This window comes from Ambystoma mexicanum, chromosome 3q, assembly GCF_040938575.1.
Source record: "Ambystoma mexicanum isolate Mex_15411 chromosome 3q, UKY_AmexF1_1, whole genome shotgun sequence".
NCBI lineage: Eukaryota > Metazoa > Chordata > Amphibia > Caudata > Ambystomatidae > Ambystoma > Ambystoma mexicanum.
In genome coordinates this window covers 402,730,645-402,753,867 of record NC_090926.1, presented here as the reverse complement: position 1 = coordinate 402,753,867, position 23,223 = coordinate 402,730,645, and the positions used below count along the sequence as shown (strand labels likewise).

At 49.1% G+C, this 23,223-nt stretch overlaps 1 protein-coding gene across 2 annotated transcripts in view; it reads right to left on the bottom strand.

Annotated features, from left to right (window-relative positions):
* Positions 1–302: 302 nt before the first annotated feature.
* The window catches only part of MRNIP (MRN complex interacting protein), a 1,002,312-nt gene continuing 979,391 nt past the window's right edge, over positions 303–23,223 (bottom strand). For both annotated transcript variants that reach the window (XM_069654095.1, XM_069654097.1), the window contains exon 7: positions 303–1,050. In XM_069654095.1, coding sequence (XP_069510196.1) covers positions 433–1,050 — 618 coding nt within the window. In that variant the 3' untranslated portion in view covers positions 303–432. The remainder of the gene's footprint in view (positions 1,051–23,223) is intronic.

Here is a 23,223-nt window from a genome sequence, read left to right as displayed (position 1 = left end):
AGTTAAAAAACTGGCAATGGCTGACTTCTTTGACACATCTCTGAAAGAAAAGTCAGGCAAGCAATTAATCAGTACTGGAGGGGATCATTCTGGGGGAGGAGGGGCTGAAGCACACTTAAGGCAGTGTCAGAAAACATGTACTAACAGCTGCCTGTGCTGTACCTGAGCTGGTTACATAGACGGATTCAGTGTTCACTGCTCTTAGAGTAGCACCATCACTGAATGTATCCAAATAACTATCCGCTTACAAATATAGAGAATCAACCTGCTTCAGCTGAACAAAAATGGATAAGTGACAGGTCTAGAAAGAAGCGATATTTTATTTAAAGGTTTACAAAAATAAGTGGTGCATATTATTAGACGCTTTACTGTCAGACATCTCAAATTTAATACGTGACAACACATTGAGCTGGCATACCAACAACATTCCCTTCAAACATGATCATCAAAGTCTTCATCTGTCTGAAAAAGGCCTCCATAAGCAACTTTACCAGTGGGGGAAAAAGGATTTACACAGACAGCAGACGCTGGTGCTCCAAACTGGGAGCTTGCCACTGGGGGGTCTAGTTGCCCCATCTCAGGAGCTTTCCACATCTGAGCAGCTGGCAGTGGAGTTCTTGAAAATCCAGTTACATTTGACACAGTAATGCTTGTAACAGCAGTAGTGTGCTCTTTCAAGAGTGAGGATGGGCATGGTTTGATGATTTGACCATCTGTTGTATGCCCCATATATTTCCTTTCAGATTCACCTTTGTCTGGAGGTGTACAGTTCTCCCTGGCGTGCTGAGCTCCATAATGGAAGAAGGCTTTCATGGCTGGGGTCCCCGATGGCTCGCAGGCCTGCTGGGCTTCTTGTTCTGAAGACAATATATGACTCACGGGAGAGAGAAATCTGCCCCACTTCGAATGGGTGGAACAGGGTTGCTCACAGGAAAGAAGGGCCTGTTGTAGATTCTTTTCAGGTTTTGTAACTTCACAGGGAGACACTACATTTTCAATTGTTGGGCTGTTGTGACCCTGGCTAGGAGCTGGTGTGGAATCCTTCCATGCCTGTATGCAAGGAAATAGAAACAATGTCATACTACATGAAAAAAACGGGCAAGCACATCACTGCCATTATGTTAACATCATTTTATAGTGAGATTTAGTAAATTAACAAACTCATTTCTGCTTGTATGGTAAGCCAATGACAGATCACTACTTTCCTCAATTAAATCGTGTCTACAATCAGCAAACGTTCCAAATGCTCACCAGGGTCAACTATGATAGCCACAAGAGTGAGGCAGCTCAAAGCAAGTAATCGGACATTGGCTCCTGAATTCTCAAATTCAACTTGCTAGTTAATGTAAATGTTTAGGTCATCTAGTATACGTCATCTGTGAAGATGTGAAAGCTGTCTCCACTATTCCTACCTCGTCCCTGTCCTAACGTATGAGGCACACCATCTCTGTAGTCACATTCTTCCTTATGAAGTTGGACCACCCCAACCATGATCCTCTTTTCTTTTCCTCTGGCTTTTGCCAGTAGAATTTCCAAATGTTAAGCATGTGCACCTCATTACAAAGTCACCTGCCTTCCTCGGAGGACCTCCAGCAGTGTGAGCAAGGGGGCCTTATACCCCATACTAGTGGACAATGGGCTTCAGCGTGGTATGGGGAGGATCCCCTGGTCACCCCCACTTTGTCCTCTGCCCTGAGACTGGGACTCTCACATTGCCACCACAGGCACTCCTGCACCTTTAAGGAAATAGAGGCACAGCAATCCTGCAGAACCGGCAGCACTTGCACAATCAGCTCCCCTCACACATGCACAGAAACCCCATTTAAGTCTAGAGATGGCTCTGAATTGGGACGGGATAACCCGCCAGGCAGTTCACACAGCTTCCACTCTCAGCAGCCTATCGGTTCTTACTTGCATAACTGAGTCCACTTGTGGACGAGTTGTGACCAGAGAGAAACAACCCAAGAGGAGAGACTAGAAAGCTCAAGTCACACATCAGAACTGGAAGCTGTATTCAGAGTACAGTACCATCAGCCAATCGCTACAAAACCCACTGAAGAGAGACACTTGAGTTGCCTTAGTCCATAGAGTCTGGAAGACAGGGCCAGGGTGTGGCAGGCAGAGATGACCACGCAATGAGATGGACAATCCAATCTCATATAAGCCATATCCAAGGGTGGAGCCCAACACTCAAATTGCCACCCAACAAACACACCCAAGTCTCCTTTCACCAGAGAGGCCGGAAGGCAGGACAAAGCCCACAAGCTTAGTGAGGTAATGTAGATGTTTCGAGCAGGCGCTGCCAAGAGTTTGGAGAAGCCTGAATGCATTAGCAGGAGCTCAGAAGCTGCAAGGAACAATAATAAGAGCAAAGGCTGGGGCTGGAGCTGGAACTTATGCCCAATCCGGGGAAGGGCAAGGAGCAAGAGCCAAGACTGCAGATGAAGTACAATCACCACCCAGTTTATTTATTTATTTTGTCATTTATATAGCACACATAACCAAGAGGCATCTAGGTGCTTTTAGCTTAAGAGCTTGGTTACATTAGGGACTTGTTGCATGAGGTTACAATAAAGATTGCCCACGCTAACAGCTCAGGAAGTCTTCATTCTATTAAAGACAAGGAGGCGAGCATTATGCTTTACTCTCTTTAATTACTGCCATTCAGCATTTTCAACAAAACATTTAAAACCGTAACATTTGCTCTTTTTTTCCTTCCTTATGTAAAAAATACCAAATATGAGAGGTTTTAAAAGTTCTAAAGCCACTGTTCCTTTTCTGCACTACCTCCCCCATGATCCTCCGGGGCTTAGTAGTCCTGACCTCTCCTGATCCACCTATCCGGGAGCAGGTCGCAGTATAAGAACCCGCCATGATCGTCCTCTGCCTCTTTCTTTTTCCACTCCATTGTGTACTGAACTCGGAACTGTGTTCTATTTGATCAACTGTGACCCTGGAGGAAAACTGGAACTGACTGCTCAACAGTAACTTGCTAGGCCCTCCGGACCAACTTGAACGAACTTCTTAACACCTTTGATCTGTGTATGGAGTGAAGTCGCTTTCTGATCTTCTCCTACGAGAAATGGAAAATACTTCATGAGGGTGGGCCAACAACATATGAGCATCAAAAATACATATACAGGTTCAGATTTTTAAAATACTTCATCTGGGTGAGATATAATGCTCGCCTCCTTGTCTTTAATAGAATGAAGACTTCCTGAGCTGTTAGCGTGGGCAATCTTTATTCTATGACAAGACAGGAGGCTTGCATTATGCTTGTTCAAAGCTTGCTACACAGCATTAGTAATATTAGAGACAGGCTTGAAGTAAAAGGTTTTAAAGGTCGACTCTGAGGACCAATCTGCCGATTTCATAATGTCCTGAAGAAATACCCCAGCTGTAAATGCTTTAGAAGCCATTGCACCCCTTGCAGAATGTGCCCCAAATATTGACAGATCAATTCCAGCCCATTGCATAACCTCGCGCACCCATCTAGCGATAGTAGCCGCTGCAACTGTGTGCTAAGGTTTTCTGCGCGCTATGAGCAATTGGGAAACCCCTCGCGACCTAAGGTGCTCTGTGGAGACTTCGTAATCCTTGATGCACTGAGCAACGCATAGCTTTTCATTTTCTGTGAAGTAAGTGTATGAAATCACTCGCGATCCAGTCTTCGTTCTTTTCGCTATGTGAAAAGCTACCCCTTCTGGATAGAAGATCTTCTTATCGATTTCCAAAGCCTTTACGTCCGATACTCTGCGGCATGATGTAAGGCACAATAACATTGCCAGTTTATCTGATAACTGCGAGCAGGAAAGATCTTTGTTCGCTGGCCATCTAAGGAAAAGTTCGAACACTACTCTAACATCCCATAAGACTGCGTACTTCGGTTCTGGGGGCTTTCTTATTTTTATTCCTTTGAGAAGCCTCAGGACCGCTGGGTGCTCGCCTACTGCGACCCCTTCTATTTTATCTTGTCCCGCTGAGATCGCTGATCTATAAACACCTATTGTTCTAAAAGCTCCCCCTTCTTGAAATTTAGTCGCCAGAAAATTAAGAACTTGCACTAAAGGGGCTGAAACGGGATCCAGACACTGGTCTGTGCACCATCGTGCCCAGGCTTTCCATGCAGTGCTATAGCTCCTAATGGTGGAAGGCGCCCAGGAATCTTTAATGCAGTCTGCAGCGATTCGTGAAAATCCTGGCAATTCCCACTTTCTCCAGAAATCCTGCATGCCAGCAACTGCAGCATGCCAGTTGCTATTTGGGGATGGCTCTGGCCGGACGGTACTAGTAGAAGGTCTGGCTGATGCGGAACCATCTTCGGAAAATCCGAAGAAAGTTCCATTGCTACTGGAAACCAGGGCTGGGATTTCCAGAGCGGTAGTACCATCACGAGTTCGGCGCGATCTCTGCGAACCTTCGCTAACGCTCTCGTGATCATGACAAATGGCGGGAATGCGTAATGAAGCGCTCCATGCCAAGTCTGTAGGAATGCGTCCGTACCCGCTGTTCCCGGGTCTGTCCTCCAACTGAAGTATGTCTGCGTTTGAGCGTTCAGTCTGGATGCAAATAGATCTATGTGTATTGGGCCCCAGCGCTTCTGAGGCTTCTCGAAAACTCGTGGGTGAAGTTTCCAATCGCTTGAATCTATCAGATACCTCGAGTTCCAATCCGCTACCTCGTTGAGAGCTCCTGGCAAATATTCTGCTGTGACTGCAATATGATGTTCCAGGCAATAATGCCAGAAATCGTTCGCTAATTCCGCTAGTAGCTTGGACTTTGTCCCTCCCAGCTTGTTTATGTAGCGAACTGCGGAGATATTGTCCATCTTGAGCAGGACACAACACCTTGCTTTGCCCTTCGTGAAGGCTCGCACTGCAAATTAACCTGCTAACAACTCGAGGCAATTTATGTGCAGCTGCAATTCTTGATCTGACCATTTTCCTCCTGTTTCTACGTGCTCGCATCTGGCTCCCCAGGCTTGCGTCTGATTCTATAACTAACTCTGGCGCTTCTCCGAAAATGGCTCGGCCATTCCACGCCTCCATATTCTGAAGCCATCAGTGAAGCTCGGTGAGCGCTTCGCTGTCCAAGGTCACCAGTTGGTGATACCCTACTCCCCCTTGTAGATGCCTGATCTTGAGACATTGAAGAGCCCGGTAGTGGAGTGGGTCTGGAAATATCGCCTGAATCGAGGCAGCTAACAATCCCACTACTCTGACTAAACATCGAAGCGAAATAACTTTCTTCGCTATCACTACTTTGAGCTCTTTCTTTATCGCTCTCACTTTGTGATGAGGGAGCTCGAGGGTCGCTTTCACTGTGTCTATGGTGAAGCCCAGAAATTCCAGTCTCTGAACTGGCCTTAGTTGTGACTTGTCCCGATTTACTAAGAACCCTAGAGAGGCCAACAGCGCGCAGATCCATTGTACATTCTTGATGAGAGTACTTCTGTCTGCGGCTAGTACGAGAATATCATCTAGGTATATGATAATACGTATCCCTCTCTCTCTTATGGCGGCTGCCACCGGTTTCATCACTTTGGTGAAGGCCCACGGGGCGGACGCCAACCCAAATGGGAGACAAGAGAAACGCCAAATTTGGTCTTTCCACCGAAAGCGCACATACTTTTGAAATTCCTGAGCTATCGGAATTGTAAGATAAGCGTCCTTGAGATCCAGGCGCGCTAAGTAGTCTCCTTGGCGGAGGAGATCGCGCAGAAGATGAATGCCTTCCATCTTGAAATGATTGTACTCGAGCCATGCGTTTAAACTCTTCAAGTTTATGACTGTCTCCCCTGTGGACCAGAAACATGTTGCTGAGAAACCTGGCTCCTCTTGCATATCTCGCTCTATAGCTCCCTTGTTTAGTAAACTGAAGAGCTTGTTGTGCAACAACTCTAACTCCTCGCTTGCCATATATATGGGGGAAGGTTCTACTCTCTGTATGGGGTTTCCTACAAACTCCATCCGCAGCCCTGCCACTGCTTGTATCACCCATGCATAGCGCGACAACGCTCGCTATCTTTGTTCGAATTCCCGTGCTGTGGAGGCTTACTGTCACTCTCTGCTTCGCAACGTAATGAAATTGTTACGCGCGAGCGTTGAGGTGTCCCCAGGGAATGCCGGGAAGCATAACTCCTCCCGCTCCCCTGGGTCCTAGAGGCCGCCGCGCTCTCGGCGTCTCCTGACGGAGCGCGGCTGGCAGCCTAAGGCGAGCGCGTTCGCTCGCGGCTCGACACCCGCTCCCGTTATATTAAAATCCGAAGTTTACTCACCTGATAACGCTTGCATGTCAATAAATATATATACTTGACCGACACGTAAGCGCGCTGAACTCCCATGAGGCAAGCACTAACTCCTCATTAAATTAAATTAAATAAGTCAAGAAGACAACAGGTGTAATACAAATAATCATTTTGCTAATATTGAAGTAATTCCCGAAACTTATCATGAAATAAGAGACAGGTACTTATCTCAAAATGGCAGCAAAAAAAAGAGGTAGAGGACTATCATGGCGGGTTCTTGTACTGCGACCTGCTCCCGGATAGGTGTATCAGGAGAGGTCAGGACTACTAAGCCCCGGAGGATCATGGGGGAGGTAGTGCAGAAAAGGAACAGTGGCTTTAGAACTTTTAAAACCTCTCATATTTGGTATTTATTACATAAGGAAGGAAAAAAAGAGCAAATGTTACGGTTTTAAATGTTTTGTTGAAAATGCTGAATGGCAGTAATTAAAGAGAGTACAGCATAATGCGAGCCTCCTGTCTTGTCATAGAATCATATGCAGTCCAGCATAGTGGTAGCAGATTACAAGTTACTTCATTATCTTACATTATCTACAAATCTTCTAACACCATAATTCGTTGCACAAATTACGTGTGTTACTAACAGCATAGTGCAGCAGGTGAGTAAGTTACGACACACAGGGTATACAGGCAGCGATTAAGCAGTGACATTGTTATCATCCTGTGAGAACCCTAAACTTTGGTTGGTTGCGGACTTGGGTGAAAAGCCAGGTTTCAAGGCCTTTGCAGAAATACCATAATGATGGGTCAGTCCTTAATGCTGGGGGCATGGAGTTCCATCATTTGACGGCAAACACTGGAAGCAAGCGCTGCCTGCTTACTGTCGCTTAAATCTAGGTATAGCGACTAGGCTGGCGTAGGTGGATCTGGTCGGTCTATTGGACTGGGTTTTTGATATTTGATTGTCTAGGTATGCTGGGGCGTTGTTAGAGAGGCATTTGTATGTCAGTGAAAGGATTTTCAATTGAATCCAATCTTGTACCGGGAGCCAGTGGATATTGCGTCTGGTTGACGAGATATGTTCATGTTTGGGTATGTTGAGTGCTGCTCTGATTGCATTGCTTTGCATAACTTGTAATTTACTGATGTGTCAGGCATTAGCGCCTGCAAACAGGGAGTTGCAGTAATCGATCCTGGATGGGATAAGTGCTCTTGCCAGCGTGATACAGTTGTCAGGAGATAAGAAGGGTCTGCTGGCTCTGATTAGTTTGGAAGTGTAGGCTGCCGAGGAGACTATAGCATTAACTTGCCTTGTTAGGGTAAGTGCAGAGTCGAGGTAGACACCTACATTTTTTTTTATCTCCTTGGCTACATTTATGATGTTGCCGTCATTGTTGAAGGATTTGTAGAGTTGGGGTAGCTTGTTCAGTTTGGGTTGGCTACCATTGATGAGTAATTCAGTTTTCTCATTGTTGAGACATAACTCGTTTTGTGCCATCCATGCTTGGATTGTGAGGTAAATATTGTTTAGTATGTTAGAGTCGGTGTCATATGCCCCTGTGATGGGTAGGAGTATTTGGGTGTGGTCCACATAGTTTGTATATATGACACCCAATTTGTCTAGACTGTCAAAAAGAGGTTTGGTGAACACATTGTACAATGTAGGCGAAACGCATGAGCCTTGGGGGACTCCACAGGAGACTGGGGCTGGGTCTGCTGCGGAGGAGGAGGAGAAGACTCATTGTGCGGTTTGAGAGGAAAGATTCAATCCACTCTATGGCTTTAGGTGAGAATTGAGCAGCTAGTGCAAGATGTTGGCATAGGATTTTGTGGTTAACCAGATCAAACGCTTCAGATAAGTCGAGTAGAAGAAGATTCGCTAGGTCCACTTTGTCCTTGAATTGGTCCATTTGGATTTTAAGGTCCAAAAGTGCTGTTTCCGACCTCTGGCCCGGGCGGAAGCCTGACTGTCTAACGCCTAAGAGGTTATTACATTCCAAAAATGTTTGTATCTGTAAGTAGGCTAATGTGTCTTGTATTTTCAAGAGGAATGGAACCATGGTGATAGGTCGATAGTAGGGATGTTAAAGTCCAGAGTCAGTTTTCTAAGCAGTGGGGATACCCAAGCTTCTTTTAAATTGTCAGGCACTTTGCTGGAGGCAAATGAGTTATTAATTAGGGTGGTAATGAAGGGTGCAAGCTCATTGATACAGTCCTTAATCAGGGTAGCTGGGAAGATGTTCCCTTGGCATCTTGAGGGCTTCAGTCCATTGATAATTGTGATGATTTCTGTTGTGGACGCCGGTGTGAATTCGAATTTGTGTACGACATGCTGTGATGTTGTAGGAAGGTTTCTCAGAGAGGTGTGTTAGGTGAATTTGTTTTTCTTAGCTTCGATTTTGTTTTGAAGAAAGGTGATTTTGTTTGCTAGGGCGTTTCGGACGTTAAAGCACCACGACTGATCCTTGATACAGTGATCAGGGGTTGGGGCCGGTGATTACAACTAGAGCTAGATTGGGCTTTCTCAATTCTCTGGTTGTATGTGTTCCCTTTAGCTTTGATGGTTGCTTCCTTGTAGTCACTAGATAGGGCGTAGAAGTGTGCCTTATTTGCGTGTGAAGGAGTTTTTTTTACAATTGCTCTCGGCTGATCTTTTTGCAGAGCGCAGTGTTTTGAGGTTCGCCGAGAACCAGGGGTTAGAGTGAGCTATGGGTTTTGTTTTCCGAATGCTCAATAGAGCTACTTTGTTGATGGCTGCTAGGACGATTTGGTTATAGAAGGACGCCATGGAGGGGGGATCAGAATTGGTGTATGGAAGGCTGGTTATTGACAGTAAGAGGGGCAGCATTTTATTGCGGTTGATGTTCCGCTGATTTCTTGATGGTATTGTCGAGGTGAGTAGGCTGGGTTTGGCAGGTTTGGTAATTATTGCAATAGAAAAAAGAATGACGTTGTGGTCAGACCATGGGCATACCATGTGCAAGGGGTGTTTCCTAGTATATTGGTGACGATGTTGATATCGGCTAGCCAATTCAAGGTTTGTCCTTTTTCGTGTGTTGGGAGGGAGATTCGGTGAGTGAAGCCTTGAGCTTCCATCGTGTTGGCGAGAAGGAATGCTTGGGTATCTGTAGGGTCATTCATTCCTAGGTTAATGTCACCAAGAATGACCATTTTGAATAGATGCTTTGAGTCGGATGGTAGAAGGGAGGTAATATGAGTCATATGCTAGAGGTAATATCGTCTTTCAATGAGGATAATGTGCCTGTAGGTCTGTAGACAATGTGGAGGGTGAGGGTGCAAGTGGCCATGAGTGAGATTTTGAGTGTGATTACTTCGCCAGATAGGAATATGTGGTCACTGGATGTTCTTAGATTGATATTATTTTTTGCGATGAGAGCTCCTCCTCCCTCTTTGGAGGTAGTTCTGTCTTTCCTATAAATGGTATACCCTTCCGGGATGGCCAAGGAGAGGGCAGGTCCCGAAGCTGAGTGCAACCACATTTCAGTGATTGCGAGGATGTCTAGGTCATTGGTATTGATGAGGTCTGCAATGTCTAAGGAGTGGGCAGGGAGAGATCTGGCATTTGGTCAGGGCTCCTTTGAAATGTGTCGTAGTGTTAATATGGTCAGTGTCCTTAGTGGTAGCTTTCGAGAATTTCAGTTTTTGGGGCTTTTCTTTGTGTTGTGAGGGTTGGACCGAAAAAGTGTTTCAGCAGTCCTCAGGGCGCTACTATGTTTGAGTGTATGTTGATGAACAGAGGAGGCGAGTGTCGACATTTTCCCTGGAAGATGAATGGTTTCTTTTGGTGGCGGACAGAGTAGGCGAAAAGCAATTTTTGGTAGAGGATTGTGTACAGGAGGCTAGACGTTTGTTTCTCAGGATGGTAGAGCATGGGATTGAGTGGGCACAGGTGCGCAGTATGTTCCTCAACTCAGGGTAGTCTAGGGTATTCTTGTCGGGGGTGCGGGAAGGAGTGAAAGGGTTTAACTTTGGTAAGAAGTGAGTGGGAGGAATAGTGTGTGAGTTAGGGAGTGAAGGTACCATTTACAGCCTCTGTAAGCTAGGGTGGGGGAATAGTATTTCCATTTAGAGTTAGTAGCAACTCTCTGATTGCCGCCGGAAACTGTGTAAGGGTTATGAGAGGTTCCATATTATACATGCACTCAGTCTCTCCTGGTTTAGGGTGTGAGTCCGGGGTCAATCGCATCTGAGGAAGGGCATCAGCAATCTGGGTCTAGGGCAGGTAAACTGTAGTTAAGGAGCTTATTACAGAAGCTCACAGCAGAGCGCCCATGCAATGCATGGCTGTTGGTAATTTTAGCAGCAGACTAGATTTCTGAAATCATCTATAGTTATGCACTTAAATGAGCTACGCAGGTGGATTTTGCTATTGGTCTTAATTATGCTACGTCCTGGAGGATGCAGATGGGGCAGTGGGCTCACTAATGCAGGAGTAAGAAGGTTGCAGGTGACACAGCTCGAATTTGTGGCCTATACTGAGTAAGGGTCCTAGGTAGAAAGCGTAATAAAAGAAGCAGATGAATCATGTGGCCTTGTGGTTACATATGAATGCAAGAAGGTACAGGCAATTAAATATGGGAGCACAATGGTGCAAACAATTAAGCAGTTGAATATGCATGCAGTACAGGGTTTGTGCAGTTTTACAACGTGATGCACGGATGTTAGCTGTTGTAGTCTACTAAATTAGGGTAGATTGCAAAAAAGAAAAACCGCATCTCAATTTCAATTTGCTAATGCTTACCCTGAAGCGTAGGTAGGTGCGTAGGAAGTTTCAACTTTGGCGGGTTACAATTTGAGACACAGCAATAGCTGGAGGCTGAACAACATAGACATTTGGCTAGGACAGGAGCGGTTTACGCTTTGGTAGATTGCAGTATAGAGTGCGTGGGGAGAAAAGTCGAGCTGGTCATTTGCCAGGCCATGGGAGCACAGTATTTAAGTGCAATGATTAAGACACTTACTTGATAGTGCGGTCGCTTAGCCGAGTGTTCAAAAGGTTACAAGACTTGCATGTGGCGGCGTGGAGGGGCTCCTACACGCTCTGAAAAGCTCAGACAGGGGCCTTGAGTGTGGGCCTTTGGTGGGAGCTGGTGTTTGCCTGCTGGCTCCCTGATTGGCTGGCTTAAGAGGCCAGGCAGCCAATTAACACAGCATTAAGCTGTATTTTGGAAGCACTCCAGTGCTGTTGTGCATGGCGGCCATTTTGGAGAGGGCCCCCAGTGTATAGATAGTAGAGGAATGACCCAGGAGATTGGTGGTGAAAGCAAGCCAAATTTGACAGAGGCAAGTAGGTTGAGAGTGGTGCCATTATCAAGATAGTAAAAGTGTTCTACGTCATGGGGGGCGGGGCATGAACACCAAGAGGTGGTAACATCATGAAAATCAGGAGGTAGTAAACATTGGGAGGTTGTAAGAGAGAGGGCAGACCAGGAAGTGAAAGGAGGTGGTGAGCATCTGTAAGAGTGGACAAGGCGGAATCAATGCGGACAGCAAATATCAGGAGGTGGTCAATGAGTTTTAAAAGACGTTGGTGCAAGAGGCCAGGAGTTCGCTACAAGAACAGGAGCAAGTTAGCAAGAAGGAGCGGTTAAATCTGGAAGCCAGGAGGTGGAGGGAGTCCACTAAGTGTAAAGAAAGTAAACAGAAACAGGCAGTAAAGAACTCAGAGAAGGTGGGAGCATAAAATGGAATGAAAAGTCGGGAGGAAATAGCAAGGAGGGGAGCGGCAAAAAGGAGAACACTGGGAAGGTGGCAGAAGAGGAGAATGGAAGGTCAACATTTAGGCCAACCTTTTTTTTGGGAGAGAAGTATGCAGAGCCAGAGTGGCCCAATGGGGAGGGGTGATGAAGGAATGGGGAGTGTAACCCCAGAGAAAAGGTGGAGAAGGAGGAATGAGAGAATAGAGACTAAACAAGGACTTTTTGAGGAGTTGATAAGGGAAATGCAAAACAGAATTGGAGAACACCAGGAAGCACACAAGGGTCCAGGAGGGATGAAAGAATAGGGCTGGACCTAAGGGTATGGGTAACCCCTCCAAAGGAAAAAAAAGCAATGTAGTTGGCTACCTCTTGATAGCTCACATCCAGTCCTTTGAGACCTGCCCCAGCCTCCATCAAGAATCAGATGTCTGGAGAGCCCAGGCATTGTTCAAGGAGCTCAGAAGAGACCAGATATGAGTAACGTGAGACTAGGGCATTGTGCAACTATTAGGAAGAGAGAGAGATACAGAAGAAGAGAGGAGGTAAAGAGGGAGTAAAGGAGAGAGTGAGAGAGACAGACACGCAGAAACAAGATGTGGGAAACCCTTAATCCTGAGCTTTTGAATGGAGAGGCCCAGAGCACCTCAGAAGCCAGAGACTGGTAGAAACTTTAAAAAAGGCATGGCCCAACAGGGACACTGTGATAGCCAAAACTAAGGATAAACCCCCCTGAACTTTTAATCTTGCTTAAATGTTTAGTTTCCTGGAACATTTGCTGACAAAAACATTTAGGTGAACCTGACAATTAAGTTGTATATTAATCCATCCCTATTATTTTGTCCAACATGGCCCAGGTCCCCTAATAAAACTGCAGTGAAAACAAAATGATTAGTCGTGCCTGGACATTTGATCAATTTCACCTACCTGACAGAACCCTTAGCTTTGTGGACTGCTTCAGCTGCAGTCCGATACCCTGCTGTTGTGGGAGTGCATTCACTGGCATTGCTCAGCTTCCCAGGTAGAGGGCCATTGTTACACTGCTGGTGTCAGAAAACCTGCTGTAGCCAATGTAGCCTGTTCAAGTCCTTTGCGTGAGCAATACAGAGGTGGCAGCAAACCAGTGGCCAGGAGGACTTAAACAGATTGGTGATGTTTTGACGTATCGTTTACGTCTACCAATCCTTGGACTGGTGCAGTCATTTATCCCAGCGATTATGGAAGATAGTTAACAAAGAGAAAAGTCACCCAATAGGCTGTCTAACCACTTTTCTGTACTGGAGCGATAAGCATCTGCATCACAAGAAGTACAAGAAACACAGGTTTTGCTCACCCCAGGTGGCTCAGTGGAACTATGTGTCTCCCGAAATGCCCCTGGATTCCACCTACCGCAGACCACCACCTGCTGAATCCCACCTGCAGAACACCTCTCCTACAACCCCATTCCTTAAATTGCATTCCCCAATTTGCACTTGATGGCCTCGCTGCTGCATGTACTCTTTGTCCTTAAATGTGGGCTCCCTGCCCACTATGCCCCGATCCTCTCTCTGCTTGTCTAATGCTGCTTCTCCCCCACTGCTCTCCCTGCTCATCCTAACTTCAACCACCTTACATTCCATCTATCTGCTTCTACTCTAGTGTTGCTGCCTTCTCACGCCATGGCCCAATGCCTCCACTGTACTTCACTCACCACGCCACCTTCAGGTCGCTGCGTTACACATGCCAGCCCACACTGGGAATCAAAATAGGATTGATTTCTCCAGTAGTGGTGTCGGGAAGCAGTGCTGGTGGTGACCTGCATTTTAGCCCAGCAGGGTTTGGGTGAGTTGTGTTTTGCTCTTTGAAAAGACAGTGCACAGGAGCTAGGACAGCGGCCTGTATATACTAAAGCAGGTTCACCCACATTAAACTAGTCCTGTGCTAGCACATTTGCCACCTCCAGCACCCGTCAAGGTATTGATAACTGCTCCAGTACTTTAACTGCTTCTTGCACTATCCGAGGCCCATAGTACGGACCCCTTAATGCTACAAGCTCCTACACAGCTACAGTTAACTCTTACCTCTGGAACAGGAACAGACTCCTCCCTGGAATCCATGTCGATGCAGTAGAACTTCATGAAGGTGTACGTGGACCTCCACGTAGACGCCCTTGCAGATGTCCAGCAGGGGCACACCAGACAGGAACACTGTAGTCGCAGCGATCGCTCTGGTGGAGTGGGCTCTCGAACGGCCGGGCAGCAGTCGGTTTCCTAAACGATGACAATGCGTGATCTGACAAGGCCCACCCATGGTTCACAGGACCAAAGTTCACAAACAGTTGTGAAGTCTTCCAAAAAAACCTGTCACGTAGAATTTCAGGGCATGAGCAACGTCCAGCAAGTTCAAGTCCCTTTCAGCCAGTGATGAAGGTTTCGGGAAATAAACAGGCTTGTTGAGGTGGAATTCTGACAGAACCTTCGGCATGTAATAGGGGTGTGTACGCAGCACCACCCTTGATTCGTGGAAAGTCAGGTATTGTTGCTTGCAGGATAGGGCCTGGATCTTACCTACCCTCCTGGCAGAAGTGATGGCCACAAGGAAAGACGTTTTCCACAAGAGGAACTTGAGAGGGGCCTGATGCATAGACTCAAAGGGGGCCCCCATGAGCCTCGTCCGAACCACGTTGTGTTCCCACGCCGGGGCAGGAGCCTTCACCGGCGGGAAAGATCGAAAAAGTCTTTTGAGGAACTCATTGATGAGTCGATGAGAGCAAAGTGAAGATCTTCCTGGAGATCTAGTGTAGCGGGAGATAGCCGCCAGATGTACCTTGCTAGAAGCGTGCGCCAGTCCGGCCTTGGCCAAGGATATCAAGTATGGCAGGACCTACCGGGCCGTGACCCTCAGATAGATAATCTTCTGAGACAGGCACCATGTAGCGAAACGCTTCCACTTGTGACCGTAGCACGACGACACCCTGGACTTGGCGAGGACCTGCCTGTAGTCCACAGGCAACTCATATCCTCCAAACTCTCGGGCTGCAGGAGCCAAGCCCTCAGGTTCAGCGATCCTGGGTCACAATGAATGATTGCACCTCCTTCCGCTCTGGTGAGAAGATCTGGAACCACTGGCAGCTTGACTGGAGGGGACGCTGACAGGTCGAGGAGGTCCGACACCAAATCTGCCTCGGCCACACCTGGGCAATGAGTATCATCTTGCACTGGCACTGTCTGAGTGTGTTGACTCACAACAGGAGAGGCAACAGAGGAAACGCATACAGAAACATCCCTTCCCACGGGAAGGAGAACGCGTGCCCCAGGGTCCTCGGTTGGTTGAATCTGCTGACAAACCTCTAGCATTTGGAGGTCGCCGCCGTCGCAAACAGATCGATCTGGGGCTTGCCCCACTTGGCGAAAATGCATTCCACCTGGTCCTGTCGAACCTCCCACTCCTGGCAGGAGTGCAATTCCCTGCTGAGGGAGTCTGCGATGGTGTTCTTGACTCCCGCTAGGTGAATAGGGACAAGGAACATCTCTTGTCCGAGGGCCGAGTGCCATTAGTCCTGCGCTTCCTTGGAGAGCGCTGGGGATCGAGTGCCCTCCTGTTTCCTGATGTAGAACATTGTGTTGGTGTTGTCCGTGAAGATCCTCTGCCACCTTGCCCTTCAGAGACAGAAGTAATGACTTAAAGGCCCAGAACACTGCCCGTAGCTCCAGGATGTTGATATGGAGATCCTTCTCCTCCAGCAGCCACAGCGTGCAGACGCCCGGTGTGGGCTCCCCAGCCTTCCAGAGAATCGTACGTGGTGACCGTTTCCTGGAATGGGCGTTTTTGAAACCCGTGCCCCAGGCGATGTTGGAACAGACACCTCACCATCTTATCGCCCGACAGAACTCGTCCAGCGTGACCTTGTCCGTAAAGCTTCCGGACCCTTGTATCCAACAAGCATCCAGGAACTCCTGAAGAGGTTGCATCGGCAACCTGTAGAGCCGGATAAGGTAGATACAGGATGACATCATGCCGAACAATGACTTGATGGTTTGCACCATGGCCGTATTCATCAACAACAGCCGCTGCACCTTCCTTTGAATGGCCACTACCCTCTCCTCCGAGGGTGAAGCCAGGCAGGACAATGTATTGAGTCTGGCTCCTAGGAACAGCACGTTCTGCGATGGTGTCAAGCAGGACTTTGGATAATTGATGGAGAATCCTAGATCCATCAGCAGCTTGATGGACGCCTCTGTGTGTCCGACGGCCAACTCTTGCGAGCGGGCCTGGATGAGCCAGTTGTCGAGGTATGGGTATACGTGTATCTCCCGTGGACGCAGATGGGCTGCCACCGGTGCCAGGCACTTCGGAAACACTCTGGGGGCCGGCTTCAAGCCAAAGGGTAGGGACTTGAACTGTTAGTGCCGCCCATGCACCACAAAACGTAGAAACTTTAGGTGTTTCCTGTGAATGGGGACATGGAAGTAGGCATCCTCCAAGTCCAGCAACGTCAAGAAAGCCCCTCTTTCCAGTTGGCCGAGCATGTGTAGCAATGTGACCAACCTGATTTCTGAGACTGGAAGTACTTGTTCAGACGTCGCAGGTCTAGAATGGGCCTCCAGCACAGTCTTCTTTCTGACCAAAAAGTATCTGGAATAGACTCCAGAGCCCTGGAGCCGCTGGGGAAACAGCTCTATCGCCCCTTTTTGTAGCATGGCCCTTACCTCCTCTAAAAGCTGAGGGATGTGCTGCTCCTGATGGGCCACCGGAGGGATCCACAGACACCTGTGCTGAACTCTAGGCTATGTCCTTGGGCGAGAGCGGCCAGCACCCATCTGTCAGTGGTGATCTTTTCCCACTCGCTGACGAACCTCGTCAGGCAGCCTCCCACTGTGGTGTATGGGTGGGGGCCTGATGTTCTGGCCGGTTCAGGCTTGCTTTGGTGCCGGCGACCTGCGGGCAACGGCGACGCTGTCCTCTGCCACCATAGGCCTGGGAACAGCCCCTGTAGGCTTCCTGAGTCCTGGATCTGGAAGGCTGATGGTACAATGAGGAGAAGCCTTCTGAAGACCAGCCCAACTTTCCTCTGGAGGAGCGAAACGAAGAGCGGTGCTGCTGGAGGGTGCCCAGGGAACGAGCGGCTCCATATCCACCTTGATGGCCTGCAGAGACTCGTCGGCGACCTTCCTGAAAAGGTTATCTCCATCGAAAGGCATGTCCAGTACCTTTGCTTGGACCTCCTGCCGGAAATTTGTGGCCTTCATCCAGCCTTGGTGACAAAGGCAGACACTGTTCTCATCTCCCGGAACCCTGTGTCGGCAATGTCCAGAGCCACTGTGATGGAGTGATCCGATGCTACCTCTGCCTCCTGGAAGAGAGCGATGCCTCCATCCTCTTGTCGTCCGGGAGGAACTCCAAAATCAGAACCCGCTTGTACCACAGATCCCTCTTGTACCTGGCTAGGATCGCCAGTGCGTTGGCCGCCTTGATGGTGGACCCTGCAGTGTTAATCAACTTCCTTCCCATGGTGTCCATCTTCTTACCCTCGCTCTCCAGAGGGACTGAAGACGAGAACGGGTTAGCTGACCGCTTTCTCGCGGCTGCCGAAACCACCAAATCCGGCGATGGTTGCGACCTCAGGCACTTGGGTGCAGAATCCGGCATCCAGTACTACTTCTCCAGCCTATCCCGGCAGGAGCCATGCAAGGGTTCTTAAGAGGGCTAGGCCCTCCTCCCACATGTCGTCCAGGAGGGGCACCGCCATGATGGTCTTCCTCTTGGCCTTGCGCCACTGGTACAGGAAACCCTCCTTCCTGATTTCTTCGGGTACTAGCTGGAGCAGCTCAGAGGCTCTGGCGATCATGGAATGAAACAACCCCACCTAGTCCGGTGGGGGCACCCTATACTGTGGTGACCCGCCGCACGCAGCAACGATATTGTTGTCATCATCATGGCCATATCGGTCCTCTTCCCCGTGTCTGGGCACGCTGGGGGTAAAGGAGCTCGACGGGGATGTGGAGGCTGAAATGGGGGTGTCGGATGACACTTCCTTTTCTTCGATGGTGGCTGATCGGAGGGCTGGGGGCCCTTTGGGGCGGCCCCTTTGGCATCCTCTTCTGGATCTCCGACACCAAGGTGTGGAGGGTTGACAGGATGTCCAGAGACACATCCCTCGGCGGAGCTGACATGATCAGAACACTAGGCCCTGCGCCGTTGCCATCCTCCTCTTCCACATCCTTGCGTAAGGACTTCAGGTCCTCGAACGTGGATTAAATTTCCATGGCTTGGGCCATGGCCTGGGATTGATCTGGGGCCTCCTTGCCCCCCCTTTTTCCACCCTGAGGGGCTGGACTGGTTTTGAGACGCTGTCCCCTTTTCCGGTGTGCCAGCAGCCCATGTCAAAGTCACTGCGGCAGCTTCACGCCTCAGAGGGCGCTGTGGTGGCTACCTTCTCAGGGTCAGCCCCCTTAGCTTTCGAGAGAGCAGCCGCCACTAGCTCTATTGTCGGCAAAGACTTCTCCTGTGCCCCCTGGGCCTTCTTGGGCAGTTCAGCCTTCTTCTCCTCCGTCCACGGCTTCTCTGGCTTGTCCCGCAGTTTAGCCAGGTTGGACAATTTTCTCTTCGAGGAGGAGCTCGATTGCCAGCTGGCAACGGAGGCGGAAGGTGATGTCGATCGCACCCTGTCTGCAGTGGGACCCGCTTCTGCAGCGACCCCGGTGGACCCGGAGTTGCAGTTCTTGGCCTTATCTTGGGCCCCCACAGATGAGGCGCCCTCACAGGACTTAGAAGACCGCTTCTCTGACCGACAGGCCTTGGGTGAGGCATGGCCCTGCTCGGAGCACAGGGCAGAGGCCTTGGAGTTCAGCCATGCCATCAGTCTTCTGTGCGTGACGTTTGTCGTCTTTTTGGAGAAACCACAGTATATATCCCAATCTCCTTCCCTGTGGTCCGGATGAAGGAAGGAGAGGCATTGCAGGTGCTTGTCCTCCACAAACACATTCTGTAGCCCAGACTTGGTGCAGGAGTTGAAGAGTTACCTTCCTTCCTTCTTTTCCTTTGTCATGGACGGAAGGGTCAAAGTAGGTCCGATGGTCTTCTAGAAACTTCGACTATCTTTGCCCTTGAGGGGTGCTGAAATTCCCTGACAACGTATCCCCGCTGTCGGCAGATGGAGAGAATAGCACACAGGCTCTTTCGGAACAAAAATAAAACCTTTTTCTGTCGAAAAACATGAAAAAACGTAAAAGTAGCTTGCAGAGCAGACCTGAGGTCTCCCAACACTGAAGCGTGCTGTAAAAATCTGAAGATGGTTGCCTAAGTCCCAGAGGAGGGGTTTCGGGGGAGGACTGTCATTGGATGTGGGCAGTATGACAGTGATGGGTTTAGAGGAGAAGAACAAGTTACCTACCAACTGTAACGTTATTTCGACTGGATGTTCCTCCCACGTATTCCTCATCTATGATTTTCGTATCTCACTAGCTTCGCTGCTTCGCAAAACAATTTTCGGAAGAGGGCGCTGTGCACAAGGTCATGGCGTCGATGTTCCTCGATGGTCTCTGTAGCGTGTCGACGTCACCAGTAGTATAAGTAGCTTGTGCACGTCTGTTGGCTTCAGTTCTGTTTTTTCCTGGTATAATTGGAGGAACACCCAGGCGTGCCTCAGACTGTAAGCTCTTTTTGAACAAGAAGTGTAAATAACGTAAACTGTACTGCGGGGTAGGATGGGAGGGGCGATGAGGAATACATGGGAGGAACATCGAGTCGAAAGAACGTTACAGTTGGTAAGTAACTTGTTCTTGAATGGATTGTGTCCTCCCACATATTCCTCATCTATGATAGACATCCATAGCACTAGTAAAATTTGGAGGTGGGAGTTCTAATTATTTTTATCATGTACGGAATGAAGTACAGCTTTTGCAAACAGCCCTTCCTGGGAAGAAGAGGCATCTAAGCAATAATGGTCAACAAAGGTGTGCATTGATGCCCATGTTGCAGCTGAACAAACATCAATTTTCTTCTCTTAGCCCAGCGAACCCACGGAAGGATCAGGCACCCAAGTTTTGGCTGCTTGAGGAGACCCCACAAAACTGCTGGGGTTTAGGCGGCACCCCCTGGGGCTCTTCAGCAGATCTCATTATGTCCCCCAGGGGCTCTCCTGGAAAGGCCTCACTTTCTAGCGTGCCCCACAGAGGACTCCAGCCATCGGGGCACGGCAGCTTTCGGGGGGGCAGGAGGCTAAGCGGGCCCAGTGGTGGGGGCCACATGCTGCAGGGGTGGCACAGGCCCGTCAGTGGAACTGCACCATAGTAGCCTGAGTATCACTACACCAACGCCTCCTGTCCCCTTTAGGCCCCCCGCAGCCGCAAAACGCCCCTCTCGCCACCTCTACGGTCACGCTGGCAGACAAGTTGCTCCCCCAAAAGACAGCCACCAGCATACATAAGTGAGGCAGCCAGAAATGTCAAGGAACAGAGGGAAGAACACGCCGGCCCCCCTGAAAAGCTCCAAAAAGGGGATGGAAGGCCCCCTCACGAAGATCTGGGCAAAAGAACCTGAGATAACAGAGGGACAAGAGAACGGAGACTGGACATATGAACAAGCCGCACCCTCCTGCCAGGAGCAACAAGACAGACCAGTCTCCCAGGCCATGCTCACACAATTAATGGGCAAATTGGTTGATAGGATTACAGCTGCGGGGCAGAAGCAGATGGACAAGCTGCAGGAAGATTTGGCAGAAGGTTTAAGAGAAATTGAGAGGGACATTAACAAAATTGAAGCGAGAGTTGACATTAATGAGAGGGCCAACCAAGAGCTGACAGAGGACGGTAAGAAAGTCGACAATCTTCTGGAAACACTAGCTGCGACTACACAAAATCTAGAGTTACTGGCTGAAGATCTGGAAAACAGGTCAAGGAGAGCGACCATTAGTGTCAAATCCCTGCCTGAGGACATACCGGATCAAGAGCTAACACAAACGCTCAAATCAATATTTGCCGACCTCCTTGAGTCTGAGTCTGAACCTGAGATGCACTTCGACAGAATTCACAGGGTGGGCCCACGTACACCGGAACCAGGTTCGAGGCCGAGGGATGTCTTGGTGGCCTTCCATAACTTTGCCACAAAAGAAAAAGTTTTGGAAAAGGCCAGGAGGGCCCCACACATCACCTATAATGGCCACAAAATGTTTTTGTACCGAGATCTGGCGCAGATAACTCTAATTAAAAGGAGGTGAATGGGTCCTGTATTGTCCTACTTGATATCCAACAAATTCACTACAGATGGTCTCACGCGTTCGGCCTGACTTTCGCCTGGCAGGGCTCTCGCCACAAGATTACAACTTGCAACCAAGGGCTGGCCCTGCTGGGCCTGGAGGAGCAGCCCTCAAAGGCCCCTGCACTAGCGGAATCTCATTCCAAAGCGCGCAAACCATGGGAATGGTCTACGGTCAGGCCCAAGCGAGCGAGGAAGGGGGAACAGGAAACTGCACCCAGGACAACCTCTAACAAAGCGAAGGCTGACCCTCCGAGCAACGGTAGGTGGTCCCCCATTAGATCTTGAAGCATCGAGGAACTTCTGAATCTTCAAGCCGAGCCCGGGGAGGGCGCTCGCCAATAATGATGAGTGTTATGTTTTAGGTGGTTCATTACTGATTGTTACTTGGAGCAGAGAGAGGGGGAGGGCTGGGGTATTGGAATGGGATTGGGAGATCCTGCGTGGGGTTGTTCTGGGCTAGATATAGAGTCCGGCTCTCGTCATCGTATTACGAGGGGGGCCTCGTGCCAGTCGGGCTTGCATGGAAGGGGGGGGCAGTTAGAGGGTAAGGGATTGGGTGGGGGAGGGGAAGAGGGAAGTTCCAAGAGTCCCAAGTCAGTTGGGCACCCAGCAGGGTGCATGAGGTGATGCGACCTCTCAAGGAGGACGACGAAGGGGGATCGGCTCTCACCGGGCCCAAAAGTAAAATTACTCACTTCCCGCACGACTAGTATGGACACATTGAAGCTATTATCATTAAACGTAAATGGGCTCAACTCACAGGTCAAAAGGAAGAAGGCAGAGAGGTTTCTGTGGAGGGAACAACCCCATATAGTAACTTTACAGGAGACCCATGTTCAGTAACTTTACAGGAGACCCATGTTCACACCAGAGACACCCAGAGGATAAAATTCCAGAGATACTCGAGAATGGTTCAGGCCACACAAGCAAGTAAAAAGGGGTGGGGCTTTGATCGCTCTGATAGACGGTCTAGACCTGGCTATTACGGCGACGCAGAAAGACAATGAGGGGAGGTATTTAGCGGTGATCCCCGAAGGAAGGGCAGAAACCTACACGGTAGCGACCCTCTATGCTCCGAACCAGGCTCAGGATCCGTTCACTCAAAATATCCTCACCCGTCTGAGGAAATTTGCTAGGGCCAACATTCTGCTAACGGGAGATTTTAACCTGGCATGGGACCCCTCGATAGATAGGAGCTCGACCACATGGGGAGCGCAGGGGAGACCTCATAGAAATTTCAAGATTTGGTTTTAGTAGATGCGTGGCGGGAACTTCATGGGAACACAGAGGGCTTCACTTTTTACCCGCATGCTCATAGGACCCACTCACGTATTGACTATATATGCCTGTCAAAGCCACTGGTTGGGAGAGCAACGGATATGGCTAATGGGGCAATCAGCCTAGCAGACCATGCTCCACTTACCCTATCACTAGCTAGAACACGGGACCCCCTCCGGGTCTATGGAAGTGGAGATACCCGGTCTTGCTTTTCAAAGACCCTATCCTGGTCAGGGAGTTATAGGAAGAGATAGCCGAGTTCGCTAAACACAACAACTATGACGACTCGGCTCCGCAACTTTGGTGGGACACCCTCAAGACTTCTAAATGGGGTCTTGGAAACAGGTGCAACAAGGGCGGACCGCAAGCTGTACATGATGATGATGATGTCGGCAGCTTTGGTCTTGGCTCGAAAATGGAAATCGAAAGAACCTCCAGAAGAACTTGAATGGATTGCTAAAATCTGGTCATTTGTAGCCTTGGAATGGCTCACCTACTCTATCCAAGGCGATCACTTGCGGTTCATTTCAGACTGGTCCAACTTGTTGTCATATCTAAAGGCGGGAGCTCGTAGAGCCTGGTGCCCTAAGGCCATGGAACTTCTTGTAATAATTCAGCTGCAAGACGAGTCTGATTTATGAAGGACGGACACAGTGGGTCCTACTGGGCAGTTGGCCCGGGGGAGCAGGTCAACGGTCATATGACAATGCATTACTTACCGTAAAAGCATTTCTGATGGTTGTA